The sequence below is a fragment of the Dunckerocampus dactyliophorus genome, chromosome 13 (assembly GCF_027744805.1).
Source record: "Dunckerocampus dactyliophorus isolate RoL2022-P2 chromosome 13, RoL_Ddac_1.1, whole genome shotgun sequence".
Lineage (NCBI taxonomy): Eukaryota > Metazoa > Chordata > Actinopteri > Syngnathiformes > Syngnathidae > Dunckerocampus > Dunckerocampus dactyliophorus.
The window spans coordinates 27,296,959-27,310,059 of NC_072831.1; the positions used below are offsets into that span (position 1 = coordinate 27,296,959).

At 44.9% G+C, this 13,101-nt stretch overlaps 1 protein-coding gene across 2 annotated transcripts in view; it reads left to right on the forward strand.

The window, feature by feature from the left end:
- Positions 1-13,101, forward strand: part of LOC129192661 (SLIT and NTRK-like protein 3) — a 36,418-nt gene continuing 23,317 nt past the window's right edge. The window contains exons 1-5 of one of the 2 annotated variants that reach the window (XM_054796906.1): positions 1-168; positions 6,299-6,593; positions 7,668-7,919; positions 8,132-8,247; positions 9,861-10,784. In XM_054796906.1, coding sequence (XP_054652881.1) covers positions 6,378-6,593; positions 7,668-7,919; positions 8,132-8,247; positions 9,861-10,784 — 1,508 coding nt within the window. In that variant the 5' untranslated portion in view covers positions 1-168; positions 6,299-6,377. The remainder of the gene's footprint in view (positions 169-6,298; positions 6,594-7,667; positions 7,920-8,131; positions 8,248-9,860; positions 10,785-13,101) is intronic. The other variant, XM_054796907.1, reaches the window with a different exon arrangement.

The following is a 13,101-nucleotide window of genomic DNA, read 5'->3' on the forward strand; positions in this document are numbered from 1 at the left end:
TCTCTGCCTCCCTCATCCGCCTCCACAGGACAGAGAGAGAGAGAGAGAGAGGGAGAGAGTGAGCGAGCGAGAGAGGCATGCAGGAAGAGTGCGGCTGAATGTGGTCGACATGTCGACAGTCAGCCTCTAAAAAGTCTTCTCCCGGTCGTTCCCGGATTCTTTGGCGGAGTGAGTATTTTCCTGCATGCTTTGCGTCATAATGTGGTGGTGAATGGGGGGTGGGGGCGGGATGGTGGGGGATTGGACGGTGTTCCAAAAAGCCAAAGGATTCCCATTTCCATCGCCTTCAGTGTGTTAATAGGCTGTTAAATTGGTCATGCCTTCATTCAGCTAAAGCTTCAATGCGATGGGGGGGCTAATTGATTTTTTTTTTTTTTTTTAATGTTGCTGGATGCCTGTGGGCTATCCAAGCTGCCGCTGCTGCTGCTGGAGCCCCCCACCACCCCCGAACACCACCACCAATGCCATTGATTACGGATGAGGGCTGCTTGTTGATGCTTTGCCTTGATAGTGCAGTTCTGTGTTTGCTGGGAGCATGCAGGACAGAGAGGACGAAAAGAGACATGGAGGGCGGGGGGGGTGGTGGTGGGGTGCGGTGGGGTGGGGTGGGGTGGGGTGGGGTGGGGGTAGCGATAGACACCGGAGTTATGTGACAGGAATAATATGGTGGAGGACCGTCATCTCTTGGCTGCCTTGCGTCAGTCAAGTCAAGAGGAGAGAGGGACGTAGAAAGAGATAGAAAGATAGGTCCTTGTCATCCTTCCCTTCCAGCAGGACATCCAGCATCCATCCATGAAAGGACCCCAGTGGCCTATCTGGACGCTGTATTGATCGCTGTTATACATGGTTGGGTCCAGGCCAATAATCAATGATGTGGGACGAGAGACCGACTCTCTGCGAAAGACACCAACAGGGATTCTAAAATTGTGCGTTGTATTCCAGTTTGACAAACAGCATCGAGCGCCATGGCCCACAGCAGGAGTCTTCCACTAAATTGTTCTGAGGGACGCATTTTTGGAAAACTAAGGACTTCTCCCCGCGATCCCTATTGTTCTTCTTTTGTATGTGATGTAGACTCCACCATATGTTCAAGGATCATTTAGTCATACATTTACACAGGAACTATATGTTTACACCAGTCAAAGATCCTCTATATGACAGGAGCACGCTGCTGTTTTCAAAGCAAAACTTCTCTGGAATTTTGCCCGTCCCACACACTCCTCATATGGGTCATGAACACATATGTCTTTTTCTTTTCTGTACGTTCCAAAGATATAAAAACAGCTAAAAAGATGCAGCTAAGAATGCACGCAATGGGAAACACTTATTCCTCCTATAAAGCCTTCGGAAAAAAACTCCAAAATGCCCCAACAACGCTCCATTTGCATATAATGTCACATGCATATTAACCAAGCTACAGCGACATTGTTATTATTATTATTATCAATGTTACGCTGATCAAACTACGTTACTGGCGTATTGACACCTTGCCACGCCACACCGGCTACTAGCTACTAGCCGGCTAGTGACTAGCTTCACCACACGCTCGCCCGCAGCACGTCAGAGGCACTGAGCCTCAGGCCACTACCAACAGGTAACGCTACATATGGGAGCTGCCGCTACTGCTGCTGTGTTTTGGTTTTTGGGTTTGTAAAAGTTAATGCTAGGTGTAGGCGTTTGTTTCTATGTTGCTATGTGAAAACAAGGAAGGAAGTTCGGGTAATGCTTAAAAGGACCAAAATACTGTCAGTATTACAGTACATGTTATCATGAAGTGCCTGTTACTACACGGTCACAGCATGGATGTAAAACCATAAAACCTTATTGGAGATGTTTTACCAGCGCTAATAGCATATGTGTGTCCCATTACGTGCAGTAATGAGCTGTCTTTTTTGTCTCCTTTTATATCTTTAAAAAGCACAGAAAAGAGAACAACGTGTGTTCATGTCTCATATAAGGATTCTGAATGATGGGCAAAATTCCCCCAAAAGTGCAGTTTTTGTTTAAGGACCCCCTACAAAACACCAGTCAAAGATCCTCAATACAACAGGAGCGTTGTGCTGTTTCTAGGGACCTATCGCAAAGAGGCTAGCCAAAGATCGTCTATATGACCACAGCGCTTTGCTGTTTTTGAGGACCTACTGCAAAAACATAAGTCAGAGATCATTAGCGACAGACGCGCTCTGCTGTTTTCAAGGACCAACTTCAAAAACTTCAGTCGAAGATCCTCTATGAAACAGCTTCTGTTTTTAAGCATTTCATACAAAAACGCTGGTCAAAGATCCTCTCTGTGACAGGAGAACTCTGCTGTTTTTAGGAATATAATACAAAACCGCAAGTCCACATTCCTCTATGCGACACGAGCAGTTTGCTGTTTTTCAGAACCAACTTCAAAAACGCTGGTCAAAGATCCTCTTTATAACAACTGCTGTTTTTAAGTGCTTAATGCAAAAATGCCTCTACGTGACAGGAGAGCTCTGCTGTTTTTAAGGACCAAAAAAAATTCTAGTCAAAGGTCCTCTATATAACAGCTTCTGTTTTTAAGCACTTAATGCAAAAACGCTGGTCAAAGATCCTCTCTGTGACAGGAGAACTCTGCTGTTTTTAGGAATATAGTACAAAAATGCAAGTCCACATTCCTGTATCCAACCGGAGCAGTTTGTTGTTTTTCAGAATCGACTTCAAAAACTACAGTGAAAGATCCTCTTTAGAACAGCTGCTGTTTTTTAAGCACGTAATGCAAAAATGCTGGTCAAAGACCCTCCTAACATTGAAATTAACATTTAACTGCAGAAATGTTAAGTCAAAGATCCTCTACAGGACAGGAGTGCTCTGCTATTTTTGGGAATAGAATGCAAAAAAAAAACATGAGTCAAACATCCACTATATTACAGCAGGAATTTGCTGTTTTTCAGGATCATCTTAAAAAAAACATCGACCCAAAAAGCACCTGCTGCAAAAACTCTAGTCAGAGCCCCTACTTGAGTGCTGTTTTTAGGAATCTGCTAAAAATAAGTTGGACGTGGGCTGGTCTGATGTCATTCATAGGCCTCATTTGGCCCGGAGGCCACCAGTTGATGAGCGCTGGCCTGGATGATGCCGTGTGTTAGTGTGTGAATGTGAATCTGCAGCAAAGCCAAATGTCTTGCAGTGAGTGTTTGTGTGTGTGCTGATGCTTTCATAGGATTCTCCTACGTGCACTGCTGCATTACACCGCTTTGTTATGAAAGCGCTCGCTCATTCACACGTGGCTTCTCTACCTGCGTGTCGGCGCTTGGCAGCGCACAAAAAGCTTTTTGGGGATGTGGTTTTGACCTTTTTTCCAACACCGTTTCCACACATACACACACACACACACACACACACACACACACACGCACACACAACTTGGCTGCAATGCATGCATCCAGGCAGGCAGGCAGGAGTGTTTGGATGTAATCAATATCAGATTTCAACCGCTTCAGTGTGAGCTCTCATCCTGAGTGGCAGCCTTGACGGACTTTTTACCGTTTATGCAACCCTCGCCTCCTCTCCGTGTGTGCACCGTCTTCTCTCCTCCTTCATCCGACTGCGGCCCTTCGCCCCTTTCGCTCCCTCATTTTCCCTTCCCCCCTCCTTGTTTTCCTCGTAATCATCTCTGTGATTGCTCTTCCTCTCCCGGGCGCTGATATTTTCACCGCTGCCTCCTTGTCTAACTGGCTGATGCGAGATTATTGCTGTATGATTACAGCCACCGCGCCATCAGCATCATTATTGCATTTCGCGGTGACAGTGCTTCCACACTGTACGCGAGGATCAAGATGCTTTATCCAATTTAGATCTCATTAAGACTTGAGAGGAGAGATGCCCCCTGTAAGACTCACATGTCTGGTTTTTTTTTGTTTCCAGGAGGATTTTTTTTTTTAGGGATGAGTTCACACTCACACTTCAGCACTCTGAAACCAAATATTCCAGAAGCTTGCAAAATAGACCTTTAAAGTGCTTCCGTGACATATCATGTGACGTAATTCAAATATTCCAAACCAAAATGCCCTCTGCTGGGTTGAATACGTAGGTTATATTTATATTCTGCTTAGATTTCACCAAAAGTTTTTAAAAATATGCCTTTAAAGAGCTTCCGTGACCTATTACGTGACGCACTTCAAATATTCCAAGCCAAAATGCCCTCTGATGGGTTGAATACGTAGGTTATATTTATATTCTGCTTAGATTTCACCAAAAGTTTTTAAAAATATGCCTTTAAAGAGCTTCCGTGACCTATTACGTGACGCACTTCAAATATTCCAAGCCAAAATGCCCTCTGATGGGTTGAATGCATAGGTTATTTTAATTTTCTGCCACATTTACCAACTTAAATTTCACCAAAAGCTTCTAAAATCTACCTTAAAAAAGCATAACTCATAACAAAGCCCTGTAAAAGTGTATTTTAGAAGCTTTTTGGTGAAATCTAAGCTGGTAAAAATAGCAGAATTTAAAAATAGTCTGCGTATTCAACCCAGCAGGTGCATTTGGGTTTGGAATTTTTGAATTATGTCACGCAATACTGTATGTCACAAAAGCTCTGTAAATGTATATTTTAGAAGCTTTTAGTGAAATCTAAGCTGGTAAAAATAGCATAATTTATTTGAATATTTGAGTTACACCAAGTAATACGTCACGAAAGCCATCCAATGAAGTCCTGCTTTATGCGTATGTTCTCCACTGCGCAGTCTTTGGTTCCATGACAAAAATACCAGTGGGAACGTGAAGCACCACACCAGAGTGCTCACCAAAATGCGCACCAAGTCTATTGTTTTTATTTTTGTCCACACCAGAGTAGGGAACCACAAGTGTGACCGCAGCCTTAAATTTCAGTCTGATTGGCAGCATCCTGTACGAGAATTGATGGCCATCTGAAGATGTGCTGGCTGTCACTCCGGCATCACGACAGCAATGATGAATATGACAGAAGTGGATATGGCGCTGTTGATCGGCCCGACGAGGACGGCGATTCTCGCTTTCTGTTCCCCTGATTGCCATTCATGCTATTAAATGGAGCAGTTCATTAGACGGCAGCATTATGAATCTGATTTGCATTCGCCCATATTCATATTGCATACATTAAAACAACACACGCGTGACATTTCGGCTTCAGCGGGCATTTGAGAACACAAATGAATATATTCATGACAAGCTTTTTTCCCCTCTCTCCTCCACTTAAAAAAAGCACTTTGGAAATTAAAAAAATAATTCACAGGTGAACCAACGCACGTGCTTGACTTTGTTTAGCATTTCTGATGTCAGCGTCCGATTCACAGATCCTCTATATGACAGTCTCTGACTCTGCTGTTTTTAAGTACCTAATGCATGAGAATATTCACAGGCTTAAGTACCTAATGCACAAACGCTAGTCAAAGATCCTCTATGTGACAGGTGTGCTCTGCTGTTTGTAAGCACCTACTGCAAAAACGCAAGTCAAAGATCCTCTATGTGACACGACTACTTGGTTCCTTTTCAGCAGCTACTGCGAAAACAGTAGTCAAAGATCCTCCACATGACAAGAGTGTGTGCTGTTTTTAAGCACCTAATGCAAAAACACTCATCAAATATCATCTAATGACAGGAACGCTTAGTTGCTTTTAAGCAACAACTGCAAAATGGTAGTCAAAGATCTTCCATATTGACAGAAGTGGTTTGCTGTTTTTAAGCACCTACTGCAAAAAATGTGAATCAAAGACGCACTGTATGACAGCAGTGCTCTGCTGTTTTTAACAACCAACTGCAGAACCATGAAAGTCATGACTCTGCACTGTTTTAAAGCAACTACTGTAAAAACGTTAGTCAAAGATCCTCATGCTGCTCTTTTTGAGCAGCTATTGCAAAAACACTCCTCAGAGATCCTCTACAGTATAAGGCAAGAGCACTCTGCTGTTTTTAAGCACCGACTGCAAAAACGGTAGTCCCAGATCCTCTACAGTATATGTGACATGACAGTGATGTCAGTACCGGAGTCCAAGGCGTACACTTGAGTTAGGTTTTCATTCCCTGAGCACCTGGCTGTGTTTTGATGACGCACGCGTGTTTGTCAAAGTCTCATAGCATACATCGACCCCCCCCATTAGCCCACACGTCGTTATTATTCCGCCGGAATGTCGCTCTTTGCCCGTGGCGGCTCGGCCTTTGTGATTTAACTTTCATGGCTGGCTTCAGTATGCTCGCGATGCATCATCAATCTGATTCATCCTGCCCTCCTTCTGCTGTGTTTGTGTCCTTGTGCGCTTGAACGCATGCGACGTATGGATGGATGTATGCGCCACAGTGAGGGGCCGACGCCGGGCCATAGCCCCTGGCCGCCGCTGCTGCTGCTGAGCTGAGAGGAGGGAGAAGCGGCGCAGAGGATGCAGTGGGTCACCCTGGCCGTGGCACTGGGGTGCGTGCGTCTGGCCCGGGCATCGCACAGCCCCACCCCTACCCCCACCTCGACGCACACCCCTCTGGTGGACAACTCCGAGGAAGAAGTGGACGAGCCCTGCTTTGAGCCGTGCACGTGCGAGGTGAAAGAAGGCGTGCTGCACGTGCACTGCGATGGGCGGGGCTTCACCAATGGCAGCCAGGTATCTTCCTCTTTTTTTTCACGATTGTAAGTGATATTCTTTGTGGCGCCCCCTACAGTATGTGGGATGTGGTCAAAATGCTTGCATGTAATACGCTCAAAGTTTTATCATCATTAATCACATGGGCAATATGTTACTTACACGTTTTGCTTGATGGCGACCATACTTTTCAACCAATTTTACACACTTGTGCTTGCAAGTCCCTTAAAGGTGTGTACCGAATTTTTACGGTGATCCCACTAAGCAGCCCAAATTTCCAGTAGGTGTATTGTTGAGCTGTGTGGGAAATTTCAAGGCAGTCCTTCATATGGGGTTTAATAATGGTGCCCCCACGAGATGTATTTGTCAGAAAAATAATAGCACAGGCAATACAGTAGGGGGGCATGTTCTCACAAATTTTCACCCTTTTGTGTGCACCGTTTTTTTTCTTATATTTAAGAAAAATATTTTTACAATTTACCTATTTTCCCAATGAAAAGAAAAGCTTGATCTCATGGATGCTTCTGATTGGACAGCTACACTGCCATTCAAAGTTCTCTCTGACTAGCACGGAGAAAGTGTGTCCAAGCATTTGACTGGATGTTGTCGATGGCGGACATGTTTGTCCACCAATCTTGCCCAAATCTTACACGCATGTGCTTGTCAGTCCCTTAAAGGTGTGTACCAAATTTTGTAGTGATTCAACCAAACATCAAAAAGTTACCGCCTTTTTTTTTATGTTATTTTTTTTTTTTGAGCTGTGTGAGAAATGTCAAGCCAACCAAATCATGGGAGTCAAACTTTGGAGTTCAGTAACTGCGCCACCATGTGGTGTATTCGTCACAGAAATAATAGCACAGGCGACACAGTAGAGGTGCATGTTTTGACAAATTTTCACCCTTTTGTATGCATCGGTTGAGAAGTAGAAGCCTACATAAACATACAGCCATGGGAAAAAATCAGCGTGTGACGTTTTAATCAGTGGCGTTATTGTTTGTGTAATATCCTCCCGCTCACTTGGCTTACGGGTGTTCCTTTCTTTTAAGCTGGTGTAATTAATGAGATAACTAATCAGAGCGCTAATTAATCATTCAGGTGTCACAGTCGTGGGTCCGCCCTTTCAAACTCAACCTCCAGAGGAACTCTCTGAGGCGTCTCTATAGCAACGGGTTCCAGCACCTTGGCAACGCCGTGTCGATAAACCTCGGCAACAATGCGCTGCAGGACATCCGGGTGGGCGCCTTCAACGGCCTGGCCAGGCTGAGACGCCTCTACCTTCACGAGAACAAGCTGGAGGTCTTCAGAAATGACACCTTTGCCGGCTTAGAGGCTCTGGAATACCTCCAGGTAGGCTTAATCCGCCTTGATTATCCGCAGATAGACAGAAATAGTCGCCGGGTAGCAGGTGGCCCAAGTGAAAGAATCTCCTCCAGAGAGATCTTCTGTTTTTTTTCTTCTTCTCTCCTTTCCAAATGGTGCTGCCACAGCTTTTCCCGCCGCCGCCTTGTTAAGTCTATTTTCCTGACATGTTCAACACATTCCGTCTCGCCTTCCTGCAGGCCGACTACAATGTGATCAAACGCATCGACAGCGGTGCTCTGAGGTTCCTCTACAAGCTACGGGTTCTGATCCTGAATGACAACCTGATCCCCGTCTTGCCTGCGCATCTTTTCAGGTGACAGTCTGACACGTGTTTGACAAATCGTTTTAATTGTGCCGCGGCTGATCTTAAGAAATATCAAACATGGATGTACAGGAGCTCTCTGCTGTTTTTAAGCACCTACTGCGAAATACACTACAAAGATCCTCTATATGAGACAGGAGTGTTATGCTATTTTAAAGAGCCTACTGCAAAACACTAGCCAAAGACCCTCTATATGTGACAGGAGTGCTTCGCTGTTTTTTTTTAGAACATACTGCTAAAACTCTCGTCAAAGATCGTCTATATTAGACACTAGTCAAAAATCCTCAATAACAGCCATCACCAAATAGCGCATCTCGGTCCAGATACGGACCCAGTGGTGGCCCTTTACGGAGCCATGACCAATCAAAGTGACTGGGAACTATAATATAATAATATTAACAAATAATCACGCAAGCGGACGGATCACAGCGTCAGATTGCGGAAGTAATGACTTAATGTAATGACAAAATGAGCCGATGAAATTGTTTCCCAAGAGGTGATTGAGAGAACCATGGCTTGTTCCAAAGTAGGAAAAGTCGATACACAAAAGTGAACATTTAACCATGATGGATGGACCAATATACATCCATCCATTTTCTATACTGCTTCTCCTCTTTAGGGTCGCGGGCATGCTGGAGCCTATCCCAGCTGACTTTGGGCGACAGGCGGGGTACACCCTGGACTGGTCGCCAGCCAATGGCAGTGCACATATAGACAAACAACCAATCACACTCACATTCATACCTATGGACTATTTAGAGTGGCCAATTAACCTCAATTTTGGAATGTGGGAGGAAGCCGGAGTACCCGGAGAAAAGCCACGCACGCACGGAGAGAACATGCACACTCCACACAGAAATGCCCCACGGAGAATCGAACCCAGGTCTTCCCCATCTCCAGGCTGTTACTGTGTGGCCAACATGCTAACCACTAGACCACCGTGTGGCCCGCCCAATATACTGTGGTGTGAAAAAGTGTTTGCCCCCTTTCTGATTTCTTAGTGTTTTTGTCACACGTTTGTCACAGTGTTTCAGATCAATAAACTAACTTAAATATTAGTCAGTGACAGCACTACATGTTGCTGTTTTTAAGCACCTACTGCAGAAACACTAGTCAAAGATGGTCTATATGAGACAGGAGTGTTCCTCTGTTTTTAAGAATCTGCTGCAAAAACACTAGTCAAGATTCCTTCTGTATGACAGAATGCTGTTGTTTTAGAACCAACTGCTAAAACGCTTCTCAAAGATGCTCTATGTGAGAAGAGCTGCAAGAAGGCCAGTCAAAGATCTTCTGTATGACAGGAGTGTTCTGCTGTTTTTAAGGATAACCTACTGCAAAAAGACTAGTCAAAGACCCTCTCTATGTGGCAGGAGACTCTGCTGTCTTGAGAACCTACGGCTTAAAGGATACTCTACGTGACAGGATGCTGTGTTGTGTTTAGGCACCTACTGCAAAGAGGCAATTCAAAGATCCTCTATATGACAAGATGCTTGGTTGTTTTTAAGCACCTCCTGCATGTGTATCAAAATGATGCATTCATCATCAGATAGGATTTGTATCTTCACTGACTGTCCCATTTAACCGCGCCCCTCCTCTCGCTCCAGATCTGTGTCGCTGACTCATCTGGACCTGCGGGGAAACCGTCTAAAGAGCCTGGCATACGCCGGGACCCTGGAGTACGTGGGCCGCTCCCTGATGGAGATACAGCTGGAGGAGAACCCCTGGAACTGTGGCTGCGAGGCAGTGCAGCTCCAGCAGTGGCTGGGTCAGATCCCTTACACGGCGGTGGTCGGGGATGTTACCTGCGAATATCCCTTCCACCTCCACGGCAAGGACCTGAGGGAGATCCCTCGCAAGGAGCTGTGCGCTGATCTCCCGGATAAAGAGCTACAAGCAGAAGGAGGGAGGCCATCAGGGGGAACGCAGCCTCAACATTTGCCCCCTAACTCCAAGCCCAACTCCCACCCAGGGAGGGCTAGGCCGACCAAACCCTCCTCCATGGTGCATGGCTCCCGCCAGAACACCCACACCTCCTCCACTTCATCCTCCTCTTCTTCGGCAGAGCGCAGAGACAAGGAGAGGCACCCGAGGCCCACAAAGCGTCCTAGACCCTCCAGGACGTCCCCGACATCTCGCAGCCCCAACCAGAATCCGCCTGTGGCCGGCTACCAGACCCGACCCCCCATCCCCATCATCTGCCCCCTGGGCTGCACCTGCAACCTCCACATCACAGACTTGGGCCTGACCGTCAACTGCAAGGAGAACGGCTTCCTCAACGTGTCCCAACTGACGCCGCGGCCGCTCAACGGCCGCAAGCTGTACCTGAGCGGGAATTTAATCCAGAGGATCTATCGCAGCGACTTCTGGAATTTCTCCAGCCTCGATCTGCTTCACCTGGGGAGCAACCGCATCTCCTACTTGCAGGAGGGGGCCTTCTCCAGCCTGACCAGCCTGAGGAGTCTCTACCTGAACGGGAACAACCTGGAGAGGCTCAGCCCCGACATGTTCCTGGGGCTGCAGAGTCTAAGGTAGGATATGGTCACTGTTCTCTCCACATTGCTCCAGAAACCCAAAACCAGCTTAAGAAGGTCTATATACGACTGTGCAGAAATTTATTCCACTTCTGCCGCCGGAGTGCATTAGCGCATTAGCGCGATTAGCATTTGCCTGGAGTTTGATTGAAAGGAAAGGTGGCCATTCTCCATGCAGGGCTGTCGTTTGATGACAAGCTTTCGCTGAGTCTGCTTTGAGTGACAGCTTGCAAATGAAGGTTTGCTTTGTAAATGAATGCAGACGCGCTGATAACGTATCCAGATGTTGCCAGCCCTGTGAAAAAAGCTTCTTATAACTAACATGCCAGCGCTGAATCTTGCACGCACACGCACGAAACACTACAAATCTTTAGCATCTCGATATGTGGAGTAAATACGGCAGGAGCTCAAATGAGAAACAGTACACCTGCCAACACATTTTCCACCCTTGAATACGCTTGTACACTTTGCTGCTCTCCAGGTGCACATTTTTTCGAGTTCAGTCTCCAAAATTTCAACCTCCATCAAAAAAATCCTCGGACTGCGGCGGCGTGGAACGTTAAGGCTGCGATTGGTCGGCTTGTAGTACATTATTTCCTGCCCGTATACGACTCGTTTCGCGAACAGCTTCTCACCAATTTAAGACTTTTTGAAGACCACAATGAATACAATACAAAGACCCATTTCACATCCAGGCTGACAAAAGAGTACAAAACATGAAGGAGAATTGGAGAATTACTTGCGAAGTATATGAATTTATTTTATACTACAAGTATTTATTCCTATACAGCTATTTCAGCACACTAGCTGGCAGAGGTGTGGACTCCAGTCACAATTTGGATGACTTTGGCCTTGACTTGACAATATAATCAAAGACTTGCAATACAACTTGGACTTCGACATCAGTGACTTCCACCTTAGTCTGACGACTTGAAAACAAAGGAGAGTTTCGGTGAACGTGTTGAGTCAAATGAGTCCCCGTTCAAAGTATTGAACTCGCATGATTGTTAAGTAATTTCCAGCAAGACAACGAATGTGACCGCAGAGTGTGCCTCATTGAATGCATCTATTAACCTCCAATCAGCTTTGAAAACAAACAACAAGGGCGTGGATTACATTTCCGTGCACTGACCAAACCCTGAATACTCTGTCAGCACTCTTTGTGTGTGACTATTCTTATCACGCTGGTCTTATTTTATTTTTCAAAATAAAACACTTAAAAATGCAGTCATTGTGTTGGTCAAATTCAATTGATTGCATGTTGTTAAAAATGCTTTTATTTGGTAAACACTATACAGTGCTGATGACTTAGGACCGGAACATTTCAAGCCAATGACTCGACCTGCCTTGCCTTGACTTGAGACTTGCTTTGGACTTGTACAGCCATACTTGAGACCTGGCTCGAGACGTGAGATTAAAGACTTGAGACATACTTGAGACTTGCAAAACACTGAATTGCTCCCACGTCTGCTAGCTGGTTCTGCTCGATAAATTCTGACCGGGCTGCACATGTGCTTTAGTGCTGTTTTGTAGTTATGTTGTAGCGTCCTCTAAAGTTGAAACATTTAAAAGCGAGACTGAACTTTATGCATTTGTTTTAAATAAAAGTAACGTTACTACATTTTTAAGAACTTCCAAAATCATTTTGAGATTTTATGAGAACTTTTTAAGACCCCGCGGATATCCGGCTTCTTTTCTGATTTCAGATCAACATTTGCAATAAAAACGACTGTTCTAACGCGTCGATTAGTTCCAGCTGCACAACTACTCCCCTTTTCTTTTCAATTACCGTCGCTCACGCAATATGAAGGAAGCTAACAAGCTAAATGGTCGACTTGCGTTGTGGTTGCTCAAAAGTGCCAAAGCACAGCCTCGGGGTCATTTGGTTGTTACTGGCTCATGGCACATAAAATTAACCAAAATGGAGAAGAAGGCAAAAAATTGCGAGAAAAAGCTGAAATGTTAATATTCATATCTAACAATAACACAAAACGTTGTCATTAAATAGGTATCACAGTTTTTGCCTTTTTACAAAATAAAACTATCATAATGAATAATCATGATATAAATAAAATGATTATGAAATAAAATAATAATAGAAATAAATAAATAATAAACTATAGAGTATATAATTATATAGATTAATACAGGGGTTACATTGTGATGTAAGTGGAGTTTTGGTGTAAGTGAAAGCTGAATTAGAGCTAACTTAACTCCTATGTCACTCACACATGTACACAAAACACATGAAGGACATAAAATACAGGAATAAAACTCTAACTACAACAATTAAGCGAAACAGTAATAAAGTAAT